Source organism: Toxotes jaculatrix, chromosome 24, assembly GCF_017976425.1.
Source record: "Toxotes jaculatrix isolate fToxJac2 chromosome 24, fToxJac2.pri, whole genome shotgun sequence".
NCBI classification, from domain to species: domain Eukaryota; kingdom Metazoa; phylum Chordata; class Actinopteri; family Toxotidae; genus Toxotes; species Toxotes jaculatrix.
Genome location: NC_054417.1, coordinates 9,756,969 through 9,781,589, shown reverse-complemented (window position 1 = coordinate 9,781,589; position 24,621 = coordinate 9,756,969). Strand labels below are relative to the sequence as shown.

At 41.6% G+C, this 24,621-nt stretch overlaps 1 protein-coding gene across 3 annotated transcripts in view; it reads right to left on the bottom strand.

Annotated features, from left to right (window-relative positions):
- Positions 1 to 24,621, bottom strand: part of LOC121177979 (gamma-aminobutyric acid receptor subunit beta-3-like) — a 58,109-nt gene that overhangs the window by 7,265 nt on the left and 26,223 nt on the right. For 2 of the 3 annotated variants that reach the window (XM_041032436.1, XM_041032435.1), the window contains 7 exons: positions 23,282 to 23,329; positions 21,693 to 21,784; positions 21,480 to 21,547; positions 9,905 to 10,125; positions 7,125 to 7,207; positions 5,852 to 5,989; positions 496 to 648 (listed from right to left, as the gene is read on the bottom strand). In XM_041032436.1, the coding sequence (XP_040888370.1) occupies positions 496 to 648; positions 5,852 to 5,989; positions 7,125 to 7,207; positions 9,905 to 10,125; positions 21,480 to 21,547; positions 21,693 to 21,784; positions 23,282 to 23,329 (803 nt within the window). Of the gene's footprint in view, positions 1 to 495; positions 649 to 5,851; positions 5,990 to 7,124; positions 7,208 to 9,904; positions 10,126 to 21,479; positions 21,548 to 21,692; positions 21,785 to 21,899; positions 21,980 to 23,281; positions 23,330 to 24,621 lie in introns of those variants that run through there. The other variant, XM_041032437.1, reaches the window with a different exon arrangement.

Here is a 24,621-nt window from a genome sequence, read left to right as displayed (position 1 = left end):
AATTAGAGACGTGATGTATTTATAGCTCCTGGAGGCCCATCCGTGACCACAGCAACTACCGAGACAAGGTGTGACCTAGTTTTGTCCGAGTCAAGGTCGTGCATCGTGCTTTTGCCCTACGGAGAGACAAAAAAAAATGTGGACATGCTTGTTGCATGTCCACAGCTACAGTATTTCCCTACTTTAAAGTAAAATTGATAAGCCCATGTCCGTTGAAAACAGGGACCCCGATTTCTTTTTTTTTTCCCTGCTACCTCAGACACAATAGGAACATTCTTCAAATCCATTTCCATTTGGCCCACCAATTTCCAAGCCGTTCCCTAAAGCTCCCACTAATCCCATGACAGTATGAGGACTTCAGTCTCTCGCAGTGTTCATGAAAACACATCGCTTTTGGGAATCCATCACGGAAGGAGGGAGTTTGTGGCTCGTTTTGGTCCCTGACCTCATCTGTGAAAACCAAATACCTGCTCCTAAACAGCCACTGCCTCTTACCTAGAGCCACTCTGGCTGCCGACGCATCATAGTTTATCCAGAAGGAGACCCAGGAGAGGATGGTAATCAGGATTGATGGCATGTACGTCTGCAGGATGAAGTAGCCGATGTTTCTCTTCAGCTTGAAGCTCAGAGACAGTCGAGGGTAGGCACCTACGAAAAGAAGCAGTGCATTTGAAATCTTAAAATTGTACGGTAGAGTTAATGGTCATGAAACATAAAATGACACAAAGATACAACTATCAACTAATTAAAAAAAACAAAAAAAAAAACACAAACGTAAAACATTACGTTGACAGTAAAATCAACAACTAACTTATATTATTCTAAGGAGCACACAGGGACACCGTGTGTTTTTGTTTCAGTTTCCATGACAACTCTGACAGCATGGGTTGGATTTATTGCCATGGTAACAAGTATCCCCTTCACTCGCTTAAAACACACATCAACTCTCTCTTTCTCTCTCTCTTACACACACACACACACACACACAAAACCACAACCCTATTTAATGATGATGTGACACAATATTCAGCACAGTGATAAAGATTTCAGCACATTTTTGAGTTATCAATTCTCCACATCTCATTCACTTCCATAATTCATATGAAGATTCAGAGGGATTCAGCAGTACTGCGGGAATAATAGCTTCATAAATACATGTAGCGGTGGCTCTGATGTTTCATAACTCAGGAATCTGAAATAATATTCCTCAACATGATTTGCTATGAGAAAGCATTTCTGCAATACGTCTCCATGACCTGGTATATAAACAGAGTCCATGCGTGCATGTGCACGAGACTCTGATATAATGGCGTTGTGGGATTTCTCATCAGTCTCCCAGCGCATGTCTCTTTATGGATTGAATCTATGGTTCATTACTCCCACTATTCTTAGCTATTTTTCCATTTTCGTTTTATATGGGAGGAGAAGTGGGGGCCATTAGACTGTAATTTCCAATCCGTGGGTTTCAGCCAAAGCTACTTGTGGCGAGCACGGGTCCAATTGACTGCACACTCGTGTGCAGAGTTGGATGGAGAGTCACTCTGAAATAACACGCGCTCTCGTTAACATTCTGTGCCGTCTGTACGTTAGACTGCAATAAAAATTCCAACATGTTATTTTAAAGCCTGGCTCTTCATCAAATGTTATTATCTACTGTAACTGCAACTCACTGATACTGACACCGATTCACATTTAAATGCAAATATATGCGTCTGTATGGGAATCATGTTAGTTAATTATTACTAGTTATTATACAAGTGCCCAGCACACCCGGACACACGGACACTAAAATTACACATCTGTAGATACAAACATAACCTGTCACATTTAACATCACATGTACTGATGCCTTTACCATACATGTAAGGACTGTATCTGTAGCTGTTGCCATTATTGTGTGTGTTTCACATGTCTTTGTTTGGCATAAACAGAGGACGAGCTGGGTAATGTGCATGAACAGCATAGCCGACACGGTTGAACAAAGACAGTGGCCCTTACAGGAACTAAAAAAAAAAAAAAAAAAAAAAAAAAAAAAAAAAAAATCAAGGTAAAGCAAATGAACTAATGCGTCAGAGAAAGACAACTGTGCTGAAAGCAAAGACAGTCACTGTCCTTGATGGTGAAGAGAAATAAACCAGATGTAAGAGAATAATTAGTGCACAAATTAATGGACTGTAACATATTAAGGAATTTTTAATGGACTATCTGCACTGTTACCCTGTTTTTTACAACTCAAAACTGACCAAATAACATGAAAGCCATCCCTTAATTTATACCATGAGGGCCTTCATTTTTCACTTTGAGTAAAAATTCAGGGATGGCTTTCAATCTATTGGTAAGGGATTTAAAGGGCCGCTTTATATATTACGCACCATTAAAGTCTTGGTTTGTCCGTTCAACAATTAAAATACACATAGATTCAATTTACAATGATATTAAACAGAGAAAAGCCGCAAATGTTTACCATCTTTGTTGATGTATGACTTCACCAATTACCAAACAGCTTGGAAAAAGATCTGAACTTTGTAGAGCGTCACATTATATACACATACTATGACTTGACGATCGTCCTGCTACACAGAACATACACTTCACTACATTGAATGTGAGAACAGAGCGTCACAGGTCTTAAAATATCCCCTTAACTTCTTTTGATGAATCCTTAATGGCAGCTCCTTCAACCTAAATCCGACCCGAGTATCTTTGCAGTAACAGATGCAGTAGTGGTTTAAGAAAAGAGGAGGCTGAGGTTCACTGGCGTGTGGGAGTAGAACTGTACTGGCTGTAACTGCTACACCAAACAGCATCCGCGAGTGGGAGGAACACCATGTGTGAGGCCGAGGAGGAGAAGGAGGAAGAAGAGGAGACGGGATGTGAGGATGATTGTAAAAGTTGAGCAGACAATGGCGGTTCAACAACAGAGTCAGGGAGGGCGACTGGGTAGACGGGAGCACTGAAGAGTAGGAGGTCTGCTGTCTCTTTTCTCTTTGTCTCCTTTGTCAACCGCATGGCAGAGCTGTTCAAGTCAAGTTTCACATTCAATGAAAGACTGAATACTGCAGCCAGTGGCAGCTTTGATCCATATCTAATTTCTTTTTTAAATCTTTATAATCACTTTAAATAAAAAGAAAAACATTTCTTCAGAAAGTAAGCTTCTTCAGAAAAATACATATCCAACCTATAAGTAAAACAAAATGTGTATGTGATAGCTGTGAAAAATAAAGTCATGTTAGCAGCTTTCTCCAACTTCCAACTGTAATGCATTATATGCACGTTCATTTCAAAACTATGATAATAAACCTACTACATAACCATCTGCATCATTGATTTATATATATTCTACTGATAACTGCCCAATCCCAACCATGAACTCGAGGAGTCGTGGTGAAATTGCTCTTCATAAAAATGTTGCTGTATCATTAGCATCCACATATCACTGGGATTTCCCTCAGAAAGTGAGGTGTTCATCCCTGTGTGCAGAGAGGACAAGAGGGCGACGGCATGTTAATGAACTTCAGAGCTACATTAATTAAAGAATTTGCACCTTCGGGGCTATTTTCAAAAGCTGTTAACAAAGCATTTCATGTTTCTAAAACTCACAAACTTAAAGGAAATTCAAGGCCTGTCCTGTCAAAGTACAGCAAAAACATGAAATATAGATGTTATTGAATATTTAAAGCTGTTATTATCACAGCTATCTTAGCACAACAAAGACAACGGATGAGCACAATGCTCAAACAACACACTCTTAAATGTCACCTAACACAGCAATGTTGTCTGGTCATGCATTCATTTGCATATGGACGTGCATATTGTATGTACACACACAAACAGGCAGTGTTTGTATGTGTGCTTAGAGAAGAATAATTGATGTTGTGGGCCTCATACCACATGAATATATAATGGCTCAAATCCTGGGATGTTTTCCTGTCGGAGAGCAGGATAACTGGCAACCAACCCCACCTCTTACAAGTGAGAGGAAAAGATATACCAAAGAAGGTTGGGGTGGAAAAGAAGAGCAAGTAAAAGAAGCGATGGAGGGTGCGAGAGATACCGAGACAGGACAGACAGGAGGGAAAGGAAGAGAGAAAAAGGGAGGGAATTAAAGCTGGCTAGTGGCACATGTAATGGAGGAAACCTGGTCATTAGCCAGCCTTGCGGGGAGCCTTTGATGTGCTTCACACATCCTGCCAAGAGCACGGGAGCAGACCACTGGACGCTAAACTTTAATAGTCACCACCCACAGGGGACGTGCCGCTTCTAGCAAACAAGTGCACTCTGGAGCGCTCGCCTCGGCACATTCACGTGTGATTCACAGATAAAAGCAGAAACACGCATACACTGTACACAACCAGGAATGATGGTAAACACGGTGCGGCACATGTGCAACATTTTGACATTAAGGACAAAGACACACACACACACAGTGAAAGAATGCGATATCTTGAACAGCGGCTCAGATACTTCGGGGAAAGGGATAAAATTCTGTGTTTATCTGTATTCGAAATGTACAAAATACCCAAGAAGCAAACAAAAGAATGATTTTCTCTTCATGTCCTTTTCACACAGGGCGTGGCTCTTCCTCATGAGCATAATAACTGCTGTGAGAAATAACTAAATGTCACAGAGCTTTTATTTCCCTGCTATGGCTGTGGAGAAGCTGCCTCTCTGGATTCTCCACTGACCAGATTATGTGGTAGTTGGTTAGGGAGCGTCAATAAAGTTCTGTATCTAGACCTAAAATTGCACATAGTATCTGATAATTTAGTGACCTTGGTGTACCGCACGTAACAGACAATGACAACATGAAATACAGCACGGCAAATTTTTTCCTTACATACTAACTTGACAAATTGCCTTAAGGTGTTGCCCTGTCTTCTAATTAACTGCCACGAGAGATGAAATGTTCTAAAGAAAACGGCAATTGTGAGCCTATAAATAACACTTGATTGATGTCTTTCTCAACACCAGTTAATGGCGATGCCAGCGTCAAAAGATTTACAAGCCGCGTTCACCTCTTTCTTGTGTTTGCATGTCTTTTTCCTGAGTATCTACGTTTCATTTTTGATCAGTGAATATCCATGAAGAGTTTGGAGGGTCAATTGCGTTTGCTGCTGGTCACTGAAACTCTGTTACGCCAGCGTTGGCTTTATTTTCAAGCAGTTTAAGCACCAATCAGAGCACTCCTGATGAAGCAGATTAGCTAACTGACTGTTAAAGTCTTCATAATTAATATTAGATGAAGATGCTTTTTCCCACCAACTTTAACTTAGATTGTTGCATATTTAGTTGTGATTATTAAACCTTAAGGTTTGAAAACAAGTTTTCAGGAGATTTAAGATGAACTCGGTTCTGTCACACATGACAGACTGATCGATTGTACCGTCTGACTGAATTGATTGCCGTCGTCGGCTACATTTTGTTAACGTCAGCCTGAAAACCAAAAACAATAACCGTTAATTTCAGCGTCACCTTTCAGGGTCAAGAGCCGTTTGCCGTGGACAGAATCTGCGTGTAAATCACAGCGTTTACGGTTTGTTTTGGTACCATTCCAGCATCCTTGCATCAGTTACTTGAGGGATACTTCAAAGGCAGCGCATCTCCTCACTTCAACCCAATTAGAAGCACTGACAAACACAACTTTGGCTCTGAGGATTTAAGATCAACAGATCAAGCTTTGGCACAGATATGTTTGCTACAGAATTTGATTAAATAATAAGCCTGAAAATAGGCCAATGCCTGATATGAACAATATAATCTAAAATGTAACACGCACTTGTCAGCCTGTCATGCATTATGAAGGTTAAAGGCCAGAAAACATGTACACAGCGCACGTCAGAGCAGCATTTACCTGTGGAAAAGACTACGTTTCTGGACACCAACTTGTAATCGACAATGGAGAACTGAGGCAGCTCAATCCGTGTCACCCCAGTTACAGCCGACTCGCCCCCTTTCCAGTAGAACTCGATGTCGTCCGTGGTGTAGCCATCTGTACAAGAAGAAACATACACACACATACACCAAGGTGTAACCATCTGTCTAACCATCACTGGAGACCAAGATATTCAGTGTTGCTGATCATCCAACTGGGCTGTCATTTGGAAAGAAGAAGAAAAAAAAAAACGTTTGAAGTTCTTTCCAACAACCAGACATTGCTTTGAAAAGCAAGTAAGTTAATAGATTTATATGAGTTCACACAAATGTCAAAAGATTTCAAAAATAGCTGACATTTCATCTGTCTTTGGCTGCTCTTACTTCAATTTTTGGATGTCTTACTTTTCTTTTTATTATTCCGATACAAAAACTACTAACAAAAGATCTTACACTGTATATGAGACAGTGGCCAACAAGTACGCCAACAGGATCTGTGTGTCTCTGATAATCTTAATCCTTCTTTTCTATCCTACCATGTAGCTGGTGTGCCCTGGTGCGTCAGGTGTAAATCACTTGCCGATTAGAAGGCTAAAAACTCAGCAGCGCGCTAAAGGTATCCTGAGGACGTCCATTGACAGTATGTTGGCATTAGCATTATTCAGACTTTAAGGAGAACGCTGTCACATAAAGACTAAACTTCAAGAACTAAAAGCAGAGTGGGTATTGCCCTTACCTTTCAACATTTAATATTTTTGGTCAATAGTGAAATATCTATCAGTGATTTCTAGCTGTAGTCTCATACCAGCTTTGAGCTTTATTTCTTCATGAAAGAAAGGAAAAATAAAATGTCATCTTCTTTATATTATTCAGTATAGTCAGTCCTGATGTAGGTCAGTGTTTTACTACTTTTAAGATACTGCTCTCCTGCTCTCACTCAGTACAGTAGATGCAACATGATTAGCTGATGTCAAAATAACCCTTGTAATGTTATCGTCCTCACCATTTACAGAAATGCAATATTAAATCTATGGAATACCCCTTTAAGGCAAGTTGATGATTAATGTGATCATAGTATTGTCATTTAAAAACATTTAAAACAAATACTACAAGGCTTAAATTAAGAAAAAGAACCAGGTTTCGTACTGCTTCACTCAAAATAACATTTCACACATGAGACCTTGTTGGTGTTCTTCTCAGCCTGCGCAGTGCGCTGAATGTCAGCCCTGAAGCCATTCGGCCTTTCTACTCACAGCTCTCTATCTCCAGAGTGCAGTTCTGTTCATCCAGGGGATACCTCCTGAGATCCATCATACACGCTGCTGTTGTAGTTATCCTACAGAAGACGACACAAATGGGGGAAGAGGGGAAGCAAGAGAGAATATATTTCAGATCCTGTATGTGATTTATACATTATTCGGAAGAGAAGATGGATAGGAGGGGAGTAAGGAAAGAATGGACTGGGATCCTTTCTTTTTCCGGGCCATTTGAATTGTTATCGCAAAAACAGCAATGCAGTAAGTACTTGCTTAACAGAGACACATAAGGGACTGTGGGAATACAATTAGATTAAAGCATTAAGGTGATAGCACTTGACTTGGACTAATCATCTTTAAAGGAAGCTGAATGTCCATTTGTCTTAACACTAAGTTCCTTGGTTGGCCTCATATTACTGGAGACTATTGGCATTGTCGTGTTAAAATAAGATTATGGCATCACCTCTGAGGTAAAATGCTGACTGTAACTGCATACATAATCACACTCCAGATCCCTGACAGACAAACACCTCATGACCCCTTCCCTGACACTGGCTGCCCTCCGTCCTGAAATGAAGTGAACGTTTGTGCAAATAAAAATCATATTAAGGCAACACATTTTGGCAGCGTTTAGTGCCTGCTCATCTGAATGAGGTCGTGAGGAGGTATCCCTTTGTTTGTGATATGTATGAGGTCAAACGGCTGACGATCAGACAGTTAAAATTAGCAGCAAAGTGAAATGCAAATTCAGAATGATTTAGGCTCAGTCTGGCCTGATTACAAGCCGGCTGCTTGGCAGTTAGCCACTGGATGTCTTCATTCAGTTAAGACTCAGATGAGGCTGTGGAAACCCATTAGATGATGATATTATACAGCTCAGTTTACAATAACATAACATTAGGTCTGCAAAATGTAAATGTGGAGTGATGCACTGCAGTTTACAGGGAGATTTTCTAACTTGGATCTTTTTATAACAGAATCTATGAAGATTCACTAAAGATGTGTATATTTCAGACTTCTAATCATATTAAACAGTAGAGTTGAAATGATTAGCCAATTAATCACTTAGTCAATGGACAGAACATTAATCGACAACATCTATTTTTAAACTAAAAACATTTTCACTTGTGAATATCGAATGTTTCCATTAGTGTTCTGTTTCAGTTTGTAAAATAAATAACGAGTGCATGAGTTGCAGCCCCGATAAACAACACACATAAATGTACAGGCTGCATTCTGTGATACCATGATAGGAATCTGTGTTTAGCATGTTACTCAGCCTTACCTGACATACATTTATATAACAGCTCATATCACAAACACCACGTCACACATTTCCCTCTCCCTTTGATCTCTTGAAAGCATTGAGAGGTCTATAAGTAGCCCACGAGGCTAAGTGCTGTGAACTCCACTTGCATAATCAAGTATGGCTGTATGACTGTAAAGTATGAACACTGACATATACAAACACAAACATGCAAACACACACACACACACACTCTTTTCGCTTTGCACTCTAATAATTCAAAGCATGCATTCATATTCATAGGTCACATTAACTCTTCTGAACCTGCCTGTCGAAAAGATCAATGGAAATTCAAAACAAGGGCTTTATGAAACAAATATCAAACAACAGCTGTGAGCCTAATGTTGCATTAATGCACCTTCTAACCTGCTCGTACTCCTTCTCCTGAATGATCTCTGACTGCCTCCCTCCCTTTCTTAAAAATCAAGTGCTGAAGCGCCCTTGAGCACTGCCACATAATCCTCTGGCTGCTCATCGTCCAGCAGCAGAGAACTGCCAAGTTCTCAGCTTGGGTGACTGCGCTGCTGTAACAGTGTTTTAAACACACAGAATTAACTTGACACCGGGAAACATCTGAGAACATTTGTGACCCTGAGATCCAATTTGTTGCCTGTTGTGGGGACTGTTGCTCATTTGCATGGCCCAGAAATTGCAGATTACCACGCTAACAACATAAATAAACTCAGTTGTGCCACAGTACTGGGAAACAATTACACCTAGTGTGAATTTAGAGACATGTATTTAACGGAATAAGGCTGGTGTTAGTCACAACTGTTCTTAATGTCAACAAATCCATAAAAAGGCCAAAACCAACAATGTTGGTTGTGTGTGGCCGTCGACCCAAAGCTGACCTTTATACTGTTTAATTTTTTAAGTCTTAAGTCTTAATAATTTCATGGGCACTGTAGTTTTTTAGCAAACATCACTAAATGTATTTTTGGGGGACTGTTTTCAGGGCTGATAAGAGTTTGTGGATTTCAAAATAAACTGCAGTGCCTGCAGTGCTCATGGTTATAAAGGAACATATAAGTCCAACTGTGTGGCTAAGCTGTGTGTTCACTGGACAACAATGGAGCTGTCTGACAAAGAGGAATAAGATCGATCAGGCTTCAGCTACAAAGGAATTACATGGTACAAGGATCCATTCATTGTGGTTTTGGCCTTCGAATGGTGTCACAGTTTTTTGACAGTAAGAAAAATACTGAATATCTCCAGACGTATCCTTTACCAGTCACATGAACATGAACAGGGAGTTCCCTCATTGGAGTTTTATCTGTACACTTCATATTTTCGGGGTAACTACTCAGTCACACTGTGAATCTGGGGGGTAGAGAATCTAAACTCGGGCTGATAACAATCCAGAAGAGAATACTGATTTCTGAATGGGAGCTATCAAGGAGAGCTATCAGAAGAGACCTACTAAGAAGCCCCACTGAACAAACATACCGTTACTGTGCACAGCAGACAATACCTGAGGCCGTAGAGAACGGTTCCGTCAGGATGTAGGCGGATCATGCGGTTTTTCACTGTGACTCCGTGGACGAAAGACTTCTTGTCGTTGAGGAAGTAGGTGTCAGGGACCCAGAGCTGGTCGGCGACCCTGTTATCCAAGGTCAAGTTGAGGGGGATTCCTATGTAGGCTAGACGCTTGTCCCTCCAGTACTGCTGGAAATACATGGTCAACGTGTAGTCCTATGGATACAAACAGAGCAAAAGAGACAATGAGAATAGGTCACATTTCATAAACACTAAATCCTTTTTAATTTAACAGACAAGCTTGAACAAGCTGCAGCAGACCTCAAAAGCAAACATTAACAGCTTTGAAAATATTTACTCTGCCCATTCCCCGCTGTTAGTGCTCCTAATATTTATATGACATGACACAGCATCCTACAAGCTGGAGGGAGTGTGGGCCAACTGGTTCACATGCTGCAGCCAAATTCTAAGAAGTGCCTATGCCCTCCCTTCTGGAATACAGTAACCCATACAGTTGTGTGCCATTGTACAACAGCGTGTGGGCAGGCTGACTCATGTAGCTGCAGCTTTAGAGGAAAATTTCATACAAAAATTTCACTTAATATATCAACATAATTCTCTCCCTTAGTAGTATATTCCCAGTACAGGCACAGTGATTCACAAAGCCCCAGAGTTGAACTGTAATAGTGCCCAAAAGCTTTTTAAACACACGTTACCTTTCATTTTATTCAAACAGCCTGTCTCTTGGGCTTAATGGGACATTTTTCCTTACAGTAAATTACTGCCAACTCTATTCAAATGACTGTTTTTATTTTTCATATGCAGTTTTATGATGCCAGGCTGCTGCTTACACTGTACTGTTATTTTCTCTGCATAGGGGACCAAAATGGAAATATGTGATTTAAATAATACTTTATTGCGTTATCCTCTGAGGTCATACCTAATTTGTTGGTCTAACAGGTATTTTCCCATTTCACAAACACAATCAAAAGCACAGAAAGAGTGAATCTCAAAGGCTCCAATGCAGTATACAAGACCTAAAGAGTCCTTTTACCGCTTGTTAAAGTGAGACTGTCTAACAAAAATAACACATTCTTCATTTTGAAAAAAATATTGGTAAAAATTGGTGTGGATCATTCCCATTATTGATTAGTCTACCAATCGTTTTTCACCACACTAGCAGCATGGCTCCAGGGAGGGCAATTCCGGTCTGTCGGTCCTGGATAACTAATGACGTTCCCATCACCACTATTCATGTTAGCCTATGTCAATTATATGACTGTATAAGCTGAGAGTTCCCATCTCAAACTGCATTTTACTAACGGGCTTCACATCTGATTTTACTGGTTTGCTTTTAAAGCACTGAATCGTTTGCAAATATGAAAGTGTTCATGTAAGACTCCCTGTACCTCTCTGTGTAACCAACCCTCGCCATCTGGCACCTAAGCCAAATATGCACTGGCAAGAAGCACTTAAAGTCAGGCCATGAGGATGCTATTAGTTCAGAGAGATCAAATGATTTTAGGATACTTGTGTAAATTTAAAAAAAAAAAGGACGTGATAATAGTAAGTAACTAACATTTTTGTTGTTTAGCCTTGATTCGAGCAGCATTTGACCGGAGCACCAACGGCAGCAGCAGAGATAGAGGACAGAGCCTCCCTCCTTCCTCCACATCACATAATCCACTTACCCAAGCTAACGGTCTCCCTCCTCTATTTCGGTTTTTCTCTCAGTCTATCTGTACCTCTCTCCCTCTCTCTCTCTCTCGCTCTCTCTCTCGGGGCATTGCCATGATCTCCCCTCTGCCCGCTGTGGTGTTGAAATGAAACCAGCCTGCACCAAGCTGGCACTGGCAAAGCCACACATGTCCACCGGTGCAGCATTTTTCAGGTGCACACCAAAGGGGACTGAAAATGAAGATTATAACAGCCACTGCAATAAGTGCGGCTTTCCAAAAAGACTCATGTGTGTTATGTAACTGAAACAGTTATTTGTCTCTTAGCACGCCCATTCATGCTTTCTCTTCTCTAAAACTGTAATGCTTCCAAAACACTTGAGCTCTTGCATTTTCATGAGATAACCAAAGAATAGAATGAAATCCAGCTATGCAAATTCTGGCAACTGACTGAAAGTTAATTATTCCTTCATTTTTACTAATACTTCATACTCAGTTGTTATGGCTTCCAGGTTTGGTTAGCACACAGAGATGTGAACAGGGAAGATCTTAGTCAGCACAGGATACAGATTGGTCACACAGCATGAGAAGGAAAGCTCATTGGCACTGAGCCATAAATGTATAGTGGTAAAGCCATGTCCTGTTTGGTATCTGCAGCTCCAAAAACACTGAACAGTTCTGGTTGCGCGGCTCAGAATTCCCACTAATAATGTGAGAAAGAAGGAAATATATTTAAATATCAGGTAATAATATAACCTGAATTGTTTTTCACCAAAACCTCATTTTTCACTGTTTCCTATTTCTTCAAAAAATTGAACATAGAATCACTAAATCAAAAAGCAATCAATAAATGAATCAATAATGAAAACGACTGTTAGCTGCAGCCCTAGAGGTATGTGTGGCAGATGTGTTTCCTGAAAATAACAGGCTAAAATCCCACTGCCCATTTTACCCATTAAAGATGAGTACACCTACATAAGAATGTGTTATGATGTTACATGTTAAGCTTTCAGTATACATTATAAGAATCCCTTAATAATTCTGTCCTTAATCAAATTACCACTAACTAAATGACACACTTTAAAATCCAACAATGGCAGTGGAGTGGAAGGAACAAGGGTCTAAAAGTTCTTACTGTGAATTGTTATGATTTCAACTGATGATTATTTTCATTATCACTTCATTTGCAGGTCATTCTCTCAATTAAATGATTAATCATTCTGTTATTGAAATGTCAGAAAATATTGAATAATGCAAATAATTTCCCACAGCCCAAGCTGACGTAACCTAACACCCATCCTCACACTGAAGAGGCTGGAACCAACACACTTTTGATTAAAAACAATATATAATCAAAACAGCTGTTGATTAATTGTCTGTTCATTGATTGTTGCAGCTCTAGACAGTTTTTAAAAAATTAAAGGATCAAAACTGATGTATTCTTCTTGTCAAAACATGTTGCCTACATTACCCACAATGCAACTCCCCTTGATTGTGTTAAATGTGCTAATGTAGCCTCGCACCTCTTGTAAAGATGAAGATCGGGCTATTATGGCCTGGTAAACGCACTTCTTTCTAACTTCCGTATTCAGATTCGTCGTCTTCACAGCAAAGATTTCACACAGCTCCCTCTGGAGTCACAAACATACATACATACATATACACAACGCTGGCAGACGGACTCTGATGTTTAAAGTTAGTGGGGTTTGATTTGATCCAGCCTGCACCAGAGCCCTGAAGCTGATCAACCACTAGCAACAGAATGGAGTTGACCATTCTTCTGTTCCTTTAAGTGATAGGAAAATAAATCCTTGTCAGTTTCCAGGATTTTGTGACATAATGGGCAATAAGTGTTATCAGTCATAGTCCCATTAAAGTGGTCAGTGTGGATTGATCACAGCATGTGGTGGAAATTAAATTTGCTCTGTGAATGAGTACTGTGGACTTGCCTTCCCCCCTCTCCTCCATTACCACTGTAACTTTACCCTCCATCAATCCCTACAAGTGACTAATGTCTCTTTCACCCTGCCGTGTTTTGACCCTTATCGCATCACTTCTCCCCCCCCCCCCCCCCCCCCTCCCTTTCCCCGAGCGGTACTGCGCTTTAGGTATGCATTTCCATCTCCCACCAGCATGTCAGCAGGTGGGCAGCCCAGCAAGCGGCTCCAGTGCGCACACACACATACACACACACACACATGCCGAGTAAGACATAAATGATTTAAATTAACCATGTAGCCTGTACAAACATGCGGCCAAGGAATCCTCATCAATCTTGCATGGAGACAATCAAAATGAATTTCAGATGAGGGTGAGTGCAGCTTTGCGGTACCTGCCCTGGAATTTTTTTTTTTTTTTTTTTTAGGGAGGTGGGCTCAGATTTTCTATGAACTAGGACTATGGATTATGAATTATTGACAAGTCTCCCATTTCCCACAACACACAAATTCCCAATACACGCAGCTGTTTGGTTATTAGCATATGTTTTCTGCAGAGATAATGATAGTGACCAGAGGAAGTGATTTCCAGCAAGCCTCAATTATTCAATTAACTCCACTGGATATTCACTTTCATTCAGGGTGCGTGAGAATTCAGATAAGCAGAGTTTTGGCTGTGAACTGACCCATTTTCTATTTAATCTCTCTCTCTCTCATACTGACTGCTATGTCGTGATACCACCAGAATCTAGGAAATATCCTGCTAACATTGTTTGTCGCATGGCATATGTTCTCCCTCTTCCCTAGCATATGCCGCCACTCGCCCATCATCATACGCAGCAGCACAATACGACCGAATAGAAAATGTGTTAGAAAACTGAAAACGAAAGAATCGTCGCCACCACATCTGACACATATCAGAGCCGCTCCGCTCAGCAGCAACATGAAAAATAAATGATCGCAGCTCTGCAAGTTTTCCTCGACTTAACTTCACATTTCGGTGCAGGAGAGAAAAAACGATGATATGATATGTAATCACCGTGTACTCCATATGAACCCCCCGTTCAGTAAAGCAATTTGAGTCACTTCAATGTAATTTCGGAGCGCTCCCTCGGGATGGCCCTGAGGCGTATATCACCGCAGTGCGGGGGAATCCCTCAGCGAGCTCCTATCCCCCTCCTTCTGCTGCTATAGAATGGTAAAAATAGCACTGTCCCTTATTGAGAGCAAACACGGGGAGGTGATTGAATTGGGCTTTTTCCTCTAAATGACAATGTTGGCCTTCAATATATAGGTTCATTTCCTCACTGTCTAATATTTTATGATGTATTACCTCATAACAAGGAAAGAGGGAGAGGAAGACAGGGAACAACCGATGGTAAATGTACAAATAGAACATTTTTCTCTGATATGAGCAGAGCCACTGTGACACTCCAGTACACACAGCTGGACACAGCCTTTCTTTTTTATTTACTGGTGTATATCATAGCCTTTCCCTTGAAGACTATGTGTACATTTTTTAAGAATTTACTTTATCCATGGAAAACTGATCCTCTCTCTTATATAAACTGATGGAGTCTTCAGTGTAATTTGCTACGTTGGACAGTATTTGCACTATTTTTAAGTTGGGCTTTTCAGCAAGTGCACAATGTGAATATAGGCTGTTTTTTTTTTCTTTATGAAATGAGGTCCCAAAAGTGTGTCATATGCTTAAATAACAGATGCAGTTAGAGAGGGCAGTACTCCAGGGCAGAGCAGGTTTTCAGCAGCCAAAGATTAGGTATCATGCAACCCAGGCCTCAAAAGAAGACAAGATGATTATGTGCTGGTTTAATCAGCGACATACAGTAACATCAGAACCACATAAACCACTTGTATGAACTTGCTGCTTTCACCAATTTTCGCATATCTTCAATTTTCTATTAGGTTCACATTCACTCCTTACTTCTGTCAGAGTACAATGCTGCCCTGACGATTTCTCATTTTTCTGGCACTTAAACCAATAGTACAGCCATCAGCCCAAATACGTAATTTCTGACCTTTTCATTCTTCTAATCAATTTTTTAAAAACCCAACGGTGTAGAGTTCCTCCCTTCCATTTCTCCCGCCCTAAACCTCATATATCTGCTGTCTCCACTACAGTGAGAAGAATCATATTGTTGACTGATGACCTTTGCAATAACTCGCATCATAAATCCAGTTCATAGTTTACCTGCCCCTTTTTTATTTGCTGAAAGAGTAACAGCTGCTTGAGTGGCACCGAAAAAAGGAAATGAGGCCGGCGCCTGTCAATTTTAAATTCCCCAGGCCCCATGCATGCAGTGTCTTAAAGGTGCATGCAACTCAACTCAACTCAATAAGGGACTGTAGAGTTAGAACCAGTAGAACGGGTAATCCGTCTTCAAATGATACGTCCTTTCAGTGGGGTGGCGCTACAAACCAGGAAGCGCCCACTCTGCCTATTCTAAATCTCACTGATCATCACTTCATCCTACAGCATTCTCTCTCCTGAGGCCAATTACATTCCATCAGGCAGGAAGCCGGATGCCGGATAAAAGACATGGGGGTATATTAAGCCACACTCAGAGCACAGAGAAAAGATATGCTCTGTTTGCATAGCTGGAAGACCTATATAGGATAATTAGGGTGCCATAGTTAGTGCATTGGCAATATCTGATTCCAAGATTTATTTTATGCAGGAGGCCATGCGGTACGTGGATTTTGCCGGTGATTGTGGCACCATCAGGTTCAGACCAGGTTGTGTATTTGAAAGGCTATTAACCTCAACGCCTAGTAACATCATCCTCACGTCATTCAACGCGAATGCAGATGCATACATACATGTAAATTACCTGAGACATGAAAAAACAGTAGGCGAGGCAAAGAAATCAAAGGAAAGCTGGTTTTACGGGCTTGTTGTGTTACTGGCACTAAAATCTCAAAAAACAAACCAGGCAGCAGGAACATTTGGAGAAAGAGAGCTGGAGATCTTTTCACCCCTCCATAATGACAGATTTTTTTTTTTCTTTCTGACACCCACATGCAGCCGTGGGTGTATGGATGACTAGCTTGTTCAACCTGTTACTGCAACTACATTGACAGTGCAGGCTCTGGCCATTTCCCTGTGTGAGTAGCTCTACCTTCGTTGTGCTGTAATTTAATTTCCCAAAATTATGATGACTTTCGCGAGGCACAGATAATGGGCTTGGATAAAGGCCTTGATGGCTCTTACTGCAACACAGAATCGTGCCTGTTTGTCCATTTCTGCAAGAGAAGGTTGTGATAATGAAAGCACACCTACACATGGTGCCCTTATTTTGCACTTAAACTTTCTTAATGACAGTATTTCAAAACATTTTAAATGCAGGCAAAACCTGTGCTCATTTCCACCTCCAAACCTTACATTAAACCAATTTTCTAATCTAAAAAATAACCTTTTACAAAAGCTCCTTTCTGTGATTAGCATTCCAAAAGAGCACTAACAAGCGACACATTTTCAGGTGATCCATTCTGAAGTCTACAACTAGTTTCCAAGTAAGCAGGTAATCTATCTTGCCATGTTCTGATCTTGTCCTAGTATGTGTTTCTCATCAGCGGAGGCCCCCGGCACACCACAAACAAACCTCAGAGGTAATTAGTGTGCCTTTCTCAGACACTTTAGCATCTGCTAGTGCCGGAGCTCAAGCTCTGCGAAGGCGTCGGAGTGGCAGAAACTGACTCGGTCACCCTGCCCTGCCAGGTGGGTTCTTGGACGAGCCAGATGCTATATTCACTCGCTGTCTCACAAGCTCGCGGGGTGTTTCGATCTGCTACCGTCTCCTCTCTCTGCCTCCCTCCTTCCCCTGCATTCCTAAGTTCTTCGATTCCTCGCTTTCTCTGCTCTTTTCTGTTTGGTTCGCTCATTCAATAAATCTTTAGATCTTACAGTTCTCCTCTCCCCTTTCTCTTCTAAATCTCTTGATCTGCCCGAGTGCTATGTCCAGTGAAATTCCCAGAGCTAATAGCACTGCAAAGACCACTTTCAGCTCATGGGCTGATGAAATGAACTCCCACTCCACATGAAATAAAACCAGAGTGGAGGTATGTATAGGAGTCAGAGGAATATATAGTGGGAGGCAGCAAACACAAACACAGGTCTAGTTTTATCAGCAGTAAGTATATGGACTGTACACAAATTATTGGGGTTTTTATACAACAACATCCAGAGACATTAATAATTTCTTTTGACTCGTCCCTTGATATCTCAGAGCATAGCTAATAATTATTAATAACCGAAAGAAGCATAAAGAATTTAAGATGATGTGATCTAATTTCAATCTTTATATATTAAAGGTGGAATTCTACCAATTTAAAGGAGCTCAAAAAGTGTGAAAAGTCTGTAGTTAGTAAGAAGTGAGTTTACCAGTCCTCTGAGGCTCCTCATCTCTGCTTGAGGCTTGTGGCTCCAGGCTACATCAACCACTACAAGCACAACACACCTGAATGTCTGACTGTGCTGTTAGCAGTTACGCTGCATTGTGCATAATGTGAGTGCCAGGTTTAGACAAGAAAGAAGAAAGAGTATGATTAAAAAAGACAATATCTCTGGCTTTGTGGCATCAATTTTTAACCTTTTTTGTTAAATATCATAGTCTCACAAAGGATTATGGGAGAGGAAAGCACCTCGCAGCACCAATGAGTACATTGGTGCTGGCATTTTTCGAAAATAATTTTATTAATCCCACAAGGGAATCCTGAATATAAATTTAGGGTGAGAATAAATTAGACCAGTCTGTGCTGTAAATAAAAGGATGACCATTCTAACAGCACAAACAGAAAATGCGTAACCCTCTCCGTTTTCTGACCTCCTCTTCACCCCTAATTATTTGTCTACAGAAACCAATAAACTCTCATTAACCTGTGCAAAGCATCTGAAGATGTTTTTTAGCCAGATACAAAGAATCAGTCCTTTATATTCCTGCTAATACAGATTAGTACATTCACAACCCTGCATGCACTCAGATAGCACCTTGTAATACCTGTGACAAAACTGTATTGACTTGCACTCATTTGTTCACCTTCTTCACCTCAACCTTTACCCCCACAGTCAATGCCTAACCTGAACCCTCTGCACTAATTTATCAGAGACTTTGTTAACCTCTAACTCTGTTTGATCTTAACATTAAACATCAATCCAATCTTTCAAAGTGACCCTTCCCTTAACAAGGCTGTCAGGTGCTCTCTCAAACCTGGACTAAAGCTGTAGGGTCTTTACTCAAAAACTGCACTTTACATTGTTGTGTTGTTTTTTTTTTACGGTGTTGCAGCTGTTCCCTTTCTTCTTTGTAAAGGAGAGAAAGTCACATCAAGCTTAAAATTTGGCAGTGCTGTTTCTTTCTTTATCTGCAGCGCAGGATCCAGGTCTCATTTCAGCATATCAAGCACTTCTTGTCTCAATAAAACCTCAACTTTTAAGACTAGTCTCCCAATTATGCCTGCGGCTTGTTCCACTAGGCTGGTAAAGTGGATTTAGTAGCTGAAATGTTATTGAAATTAATGCAGGGTGGTGCCTAACAACTTGGAAATTGTCTTCATCACAAAAGAGACAGAGAGAGCTGCATTTATCTGGGCTGTGCTGTTTAGTGTTGCTGAATGGATGAAGCACGGCACTGTCACTGTCAGGACAAAAGCACTCATTATCCATTTCCCTCCGGAGCAACCCCCATGCTAAAACCGCAGACGGTCCCAGCATTGGATGAAAAGGATCCACTAAATGTCAAACGCTGGTGCAAAAACAAACAGCTTGACCAGTCTTGTCCTGGCATCAGAGCTGGATGACATCCAGGAATTGTTCATCTCAAAAGCGCAGATGCACAGACGCACATGTGCAGTCCCTCAGAGTAACGGTGGCCATGAGAAATAGACCTAATTAATTATCAGTTTTGGTGTGATCTCAGCTGTCTGACTCCATGGCTGATCAGCTGCCTTCATCTGCTCTGGGGAGAATAGCCCGCTTGGCTTGCTAGCCAATGTTAGCTACTGAACTGTTGGCAAACAAAGCATTTAGCCTGGATCCCAAAGGGTCAAACAGAACAATAGGTGCAGGCTTTACTCTTTCACCCTGTATCACTGCATTCCACTACATTACATTACATTAGAAGCATTAGCAGCTGAATGAATATGAATGACAGCGTGGAAGCTCTTACAAACATGTTTCTGCACTGGAAAGATGAAAAACTAGATGAATGTGAAGGAAAGTTAAAGCTAGTTAAAGCTTTATTATCAGTTAATCTGATTAGTTCTTAGTTGCATCCCAAACAAGAGAATAATCTAAGCTCACAAAACAATTAAAACCATGAGGATGAAGCAATATTGACAGAATAGCAGCAATAATTATACTAAAATAATGGCAGAAAACAGTGAAAAATGCCAGTTCCATAAAGGTGACGTTGTCCAATCCACAGTCCCAAACATCCAAACGATTCATTTACTGACACATAAGCCATAAAAACAGCACATCCTCATGTCAGAGAGGCTTGAACTGGGAAATATTTAGTATTTTTGTCTGAAAACTGACAACAACAATTAACTGGTTGTCAAAATAGTTCCAAGTTGTGTATGCTAAAAAAGGTAGCACTGCTCTGCCCCCAAAAAAACAAACAAACGTTGCTTCCAGGCTGCAACTATATTTCCCTCAGAGCCCCTGCTGGAAAGTCAGTTTTCAAAGCCAGGAGTCACCTGGTAAAGTAATCATTGAGTCATTAGTATTGATCAACACCCGCACACATGCCACCCACCACATACATAATAATCATTTTCTGATATGGTGCAGCAGAAATGCAGCCTTCCTCTCCTCTGTAGACCTGGTCAATAAGCACCACACATCATATGTGTGAAATGATGTTCTGTGCACTGCAATGGTGTACACATACAGAGGCCGAGGTGTAAACTGCTGCATCCCTGACCTGAATTTGACTCCTCGTGACAGCACAAGGGCACACGGGCTCAGCAGCCAGCATCTCTCATAAAAGTCATAATGGTTACACGTACACAAGCAATGGCCCGTGAAACGTGTCGGAGTAGAAGTGCTGATCTGGAATCAGGGATTGCGGCTCGTGGGTTTCAAAGCCTGGATCCAAACCAATTACAAGCAATGGCCACTGTTCAATCTGGTGCCGGAGCCTTAAAATCCTATCTTTCTGCAGAAGAATCGAAAATGCAGCCAATGGGGTGAGACGGTGTCACTTGTTTCCGGTGAAATTTGGGTCATCGTCGGCTGGTATTTTAAGATACAAGAGCCCGGGGTTACTTTCCTGCATGTACGTACACGTGTCAACGCGGGGCAAACAGCATCCAGCTCACAAATTAGCAAATCCAATCAGAGTTGCCTGATAGCTGTCTGCTCAGAGGGCCTCCTGGGTGGACACTCCTCAAACACTGTTAACTGTGGCTACAGAGGTTAACAAGCAGAGCAAAGTAAGAGCTAAGGTTTCCTCTGGCTGTCGATTTGGAGACTCCAGCATCACCAGCGCATATTTTCCTGAGTCTGTGCAGGGGCCAGTGCATTGTCTGTGGACTGTATTGATTGTAAAACCACTGCTCCGGCTTTAATCTGTCCTCTAAGTGAGTCGGTGCTGCTGTCTGAGGCTCAGCATTGTTGGAAACAGCAGCAGGAGGCTGTATTATGTTTATTTTTTACACCCGGGCTGAGCGTTCGGTGGACGTATGGCAACACTGTGCTGGGAGTGTGTGAGATAAAGATGTTTTATTGCTTACAGGAAACCCAGCCCATCCATCTCAGCATCGCATAATGGCTTCAGAGGGAAAACTGGATTTACATCAGCACTTCCTACTAGCAAGAAAACTATGAAATCATGTTGTATGAGTGCCAGTGTATCAGCACAGAGACAGGACTGCATGCATTACACGGTCGAGTAAACACAGAGAAACAGGACTGGTGTGATGTAAATTCACTCACCATGTTGACTTCTGACACCATGTCTATGCTGGCCACGTCTATGCTCATCCCGACTGCAACAGGGGCCCCTGGAAGAGGTTAAACAGCAGAATTATGCATATAGGCCTACACCTCTGCACCTGACCACAACACTGTGAATGGCGCCAAAAATAAAGCTGCCTGCCTCCGGCGTGGAGGAGGATTAAATGGGGGGGGGGTAAACACTGCACATACCTCCAAAGTCCGGTCTCAGTCGGATATCATAACCCTTCAGTAGTTTATCCACCGTCTCCTTCACGAAAGACATGTTGCTCGGTTCATTGACGCTGAAATGACAGAAGAAAAAAAAAGAAAACACAAGAGGGGAAACATCACCTTGACTCGTGCATCAATCAGCAATCGGCAATAACCTTGACTTGTGAAAACGTCAAAAGCACTCACCTTTTCGCGCAGCACACAATCGAACCGACAACCAGCGCGGACAAGACGCGAAATTGACGAACCCCGTGCAAAGAAAACATCACCCTATCCTTTTTTTTTTTGCCCCCCTGTGTGTTGTTGTTGTTGTTGTTGTTTTTTATTTCGTTGTTTGCAGCCACAACAACAGCAAACAGCCCACCGTCCTCAATCAACAGACGGTTCCGGACGCTCTTCAAATCAGAGTAAATCCATTGATTGCCCCAAAAGGAGAAAGTCGACTGAAGGGCTGGAAAAAAAGTCAGCAGCTCGCCGCGGATGGAGTCAGATATGAAATATGGGCTGACATCGCCTCCCTGGCATGAACACTGGCTCCGCGTTTTCTTTGCCGTCTCTGACTGTGCAAGAGGCTCTGACATTCAGGAGCTGAAGCGCATATTGATGAGCAGGGCGTACAGGGAAGCTGCTGCTGCTGGTGGCGGTGAAGGCACTTGGCTTGTTCAAATGAGAGACGAAGCCCAGCACTTACACACTGTAAAAAATACCCACCAGTAGCTGCAGTACAGTCTGTGCATTATTTTTATTTTATTTTATTTTTTCTTTAAAGATGTGGTTACAATATTTCAACATGAAAAGTGTTCAACTCAGTTTTCCTTCTTTCTAATGCAAATTAACTTCTTTCTAATCCTGGAAATGTTTATATATGGGGTTTAATTGATCTGCTGATGAGTTTCAGTTTTCAGAGCAGTAGATTAGTGGGGACATGGGAGTTTAAAGGGTCACTACAACAATTTTATTAAAGCACTTTCTGTAGAGCCAACAAAGGACAGATTAAAATAGAAGCAGCGGACCCAGACATCCTGAATTATAGTCCTGGATCACACAGTTCCCAAAATGCAACTCAGCACCGTCTCTTTATTAGACTTTCCCCAAATGGGCAATGTCCACGTTCTTCAAACTTCACATTTCAGGTTTGTAACAGGTTTTTCGGTATAAATAAATAAATAAGTCAGTCTCAAGTCTGTTTCAAAGCCTCCATACTACACCAAATTTTTTACAGTGCTCCTCACACCATCTGCGCCAATCCCCGTCCCCTGTTTCCTATAAAAATGGCAGGACCCGAACAGTATAGAGTAGGAACAGGCTGCATGTATCAAACCATGTATCGATGCTCGTGATTGATTAGCCTGTTAATCGTCTATAATGGGCTCTCTTCCTTATCTAAAACGGAGGGGGGCTCCACTATCAATTATTTAGGCTGGGAAATATTGGAGTCGATGTCAGAAATCCCGTGGATAATTGGGACCCGACACACACACACACACACACACACACACACACACACACACAGTTGGAAAACCTCCTTAATAAATAATGTGTCTTGTTGTTGTTGTGACATTTCCTACCTCGTGTCATAGATGGCGAATAACTTCTTGTTTCCGTCAACAGCGTTCCTGAAAGAAAAGGATGGTGACATCATTAATGATAAAACAGCTTTTATCCAATGAAAACGCTGCTGGTAAATTATATTATTAATTATATTGATTATTCATCAAATCCATCCATTAACATAAACACACACACACATCTGTTATCGGGACAGATTCTCCTTTCCAGCTTCGTGTTTTCACGTCTTTGGTTTTACATGTCAGGAGTTCATTTGTCCAAACATCCCTGATTAGTTAATTGATGAGTGTTAATTGATCGGTGTGGTCTGCGGAGCTTCTGTTCCTGAACACTTTAGTTGCCTGCGGTAAAGCAGGAATCCAAAACAGTGGGATGCCTGCAGGGGCAAATATTGAAAGGCACTGTATTTCCTCTGGGAGATCCCCACCAGCACCCCCACCCTCCCGACACCTTCTCATCCACACACCCCTCTGAATCTGTTGTTCACTCTTTCACTCATGCTCTTGTCAGCCAGGCCATCACTCCGGGGGAAAAGCACCGGGTGTGTTGCTGGAGTCAGGCTCCTGAGGGGACACACACCGGTGGAAGCTCCCGTCCACAGACAGCATCTCCACGGAGCAAAGAAAGTGGAGGGAGGTTAAATATCAGACGCTAATTACCGTCTACGAAACGTGGAGCTCGGCTACCCTCTTATGGCAAACGTCAGGATGATAACGACTTTGGTTTGAGACTTTACTGGGGAGGCTCAGCTGTTTACTGACAGTATGCAAATTCACAACAAGATAAAAGAGACTGAGCTCAGTCAAACAAATGCACTTTCTTGCAGGTGTTGTGTTATTTCACTAACTCCACACAGGCTTCACACATCTACACACCTCAACTGTGAGGATGTTAATAGTAAAAATAAAAGATTAAATGAAGCTAAATTGTGAATTAAAGATTAAAATAAAACTAAAAGTCATATATAAATAACTGAGATTTGCCTAAACTCATGGATCAGGTGGAAAAGTCCAGTCCTCCCAATACAGATGCGACTGACCAAACCGACCTATAAACATCCATTCACTTGTATGAAAACATTACTGCTTTATTTAATTAACAGTGTTAAATAACACCCCGTTTAAAACCAACACAATGAAAACCACTGCTAGGAGCTTCTTCATCTATCGAAGTCAGTCATAGGGTTGAAAAACCCGCACCTGATTTTGTTCACATCTGACCCCCCCCCCCCCCCCCCCCCCCCCCTCAGTTGCACTGCCAGCGCGCCTCCCTCCTCCCAACCCACCAATGGGGAGCACCTATTATAAAATTATTAGCTCCGATGCAGCACTCCATTCTC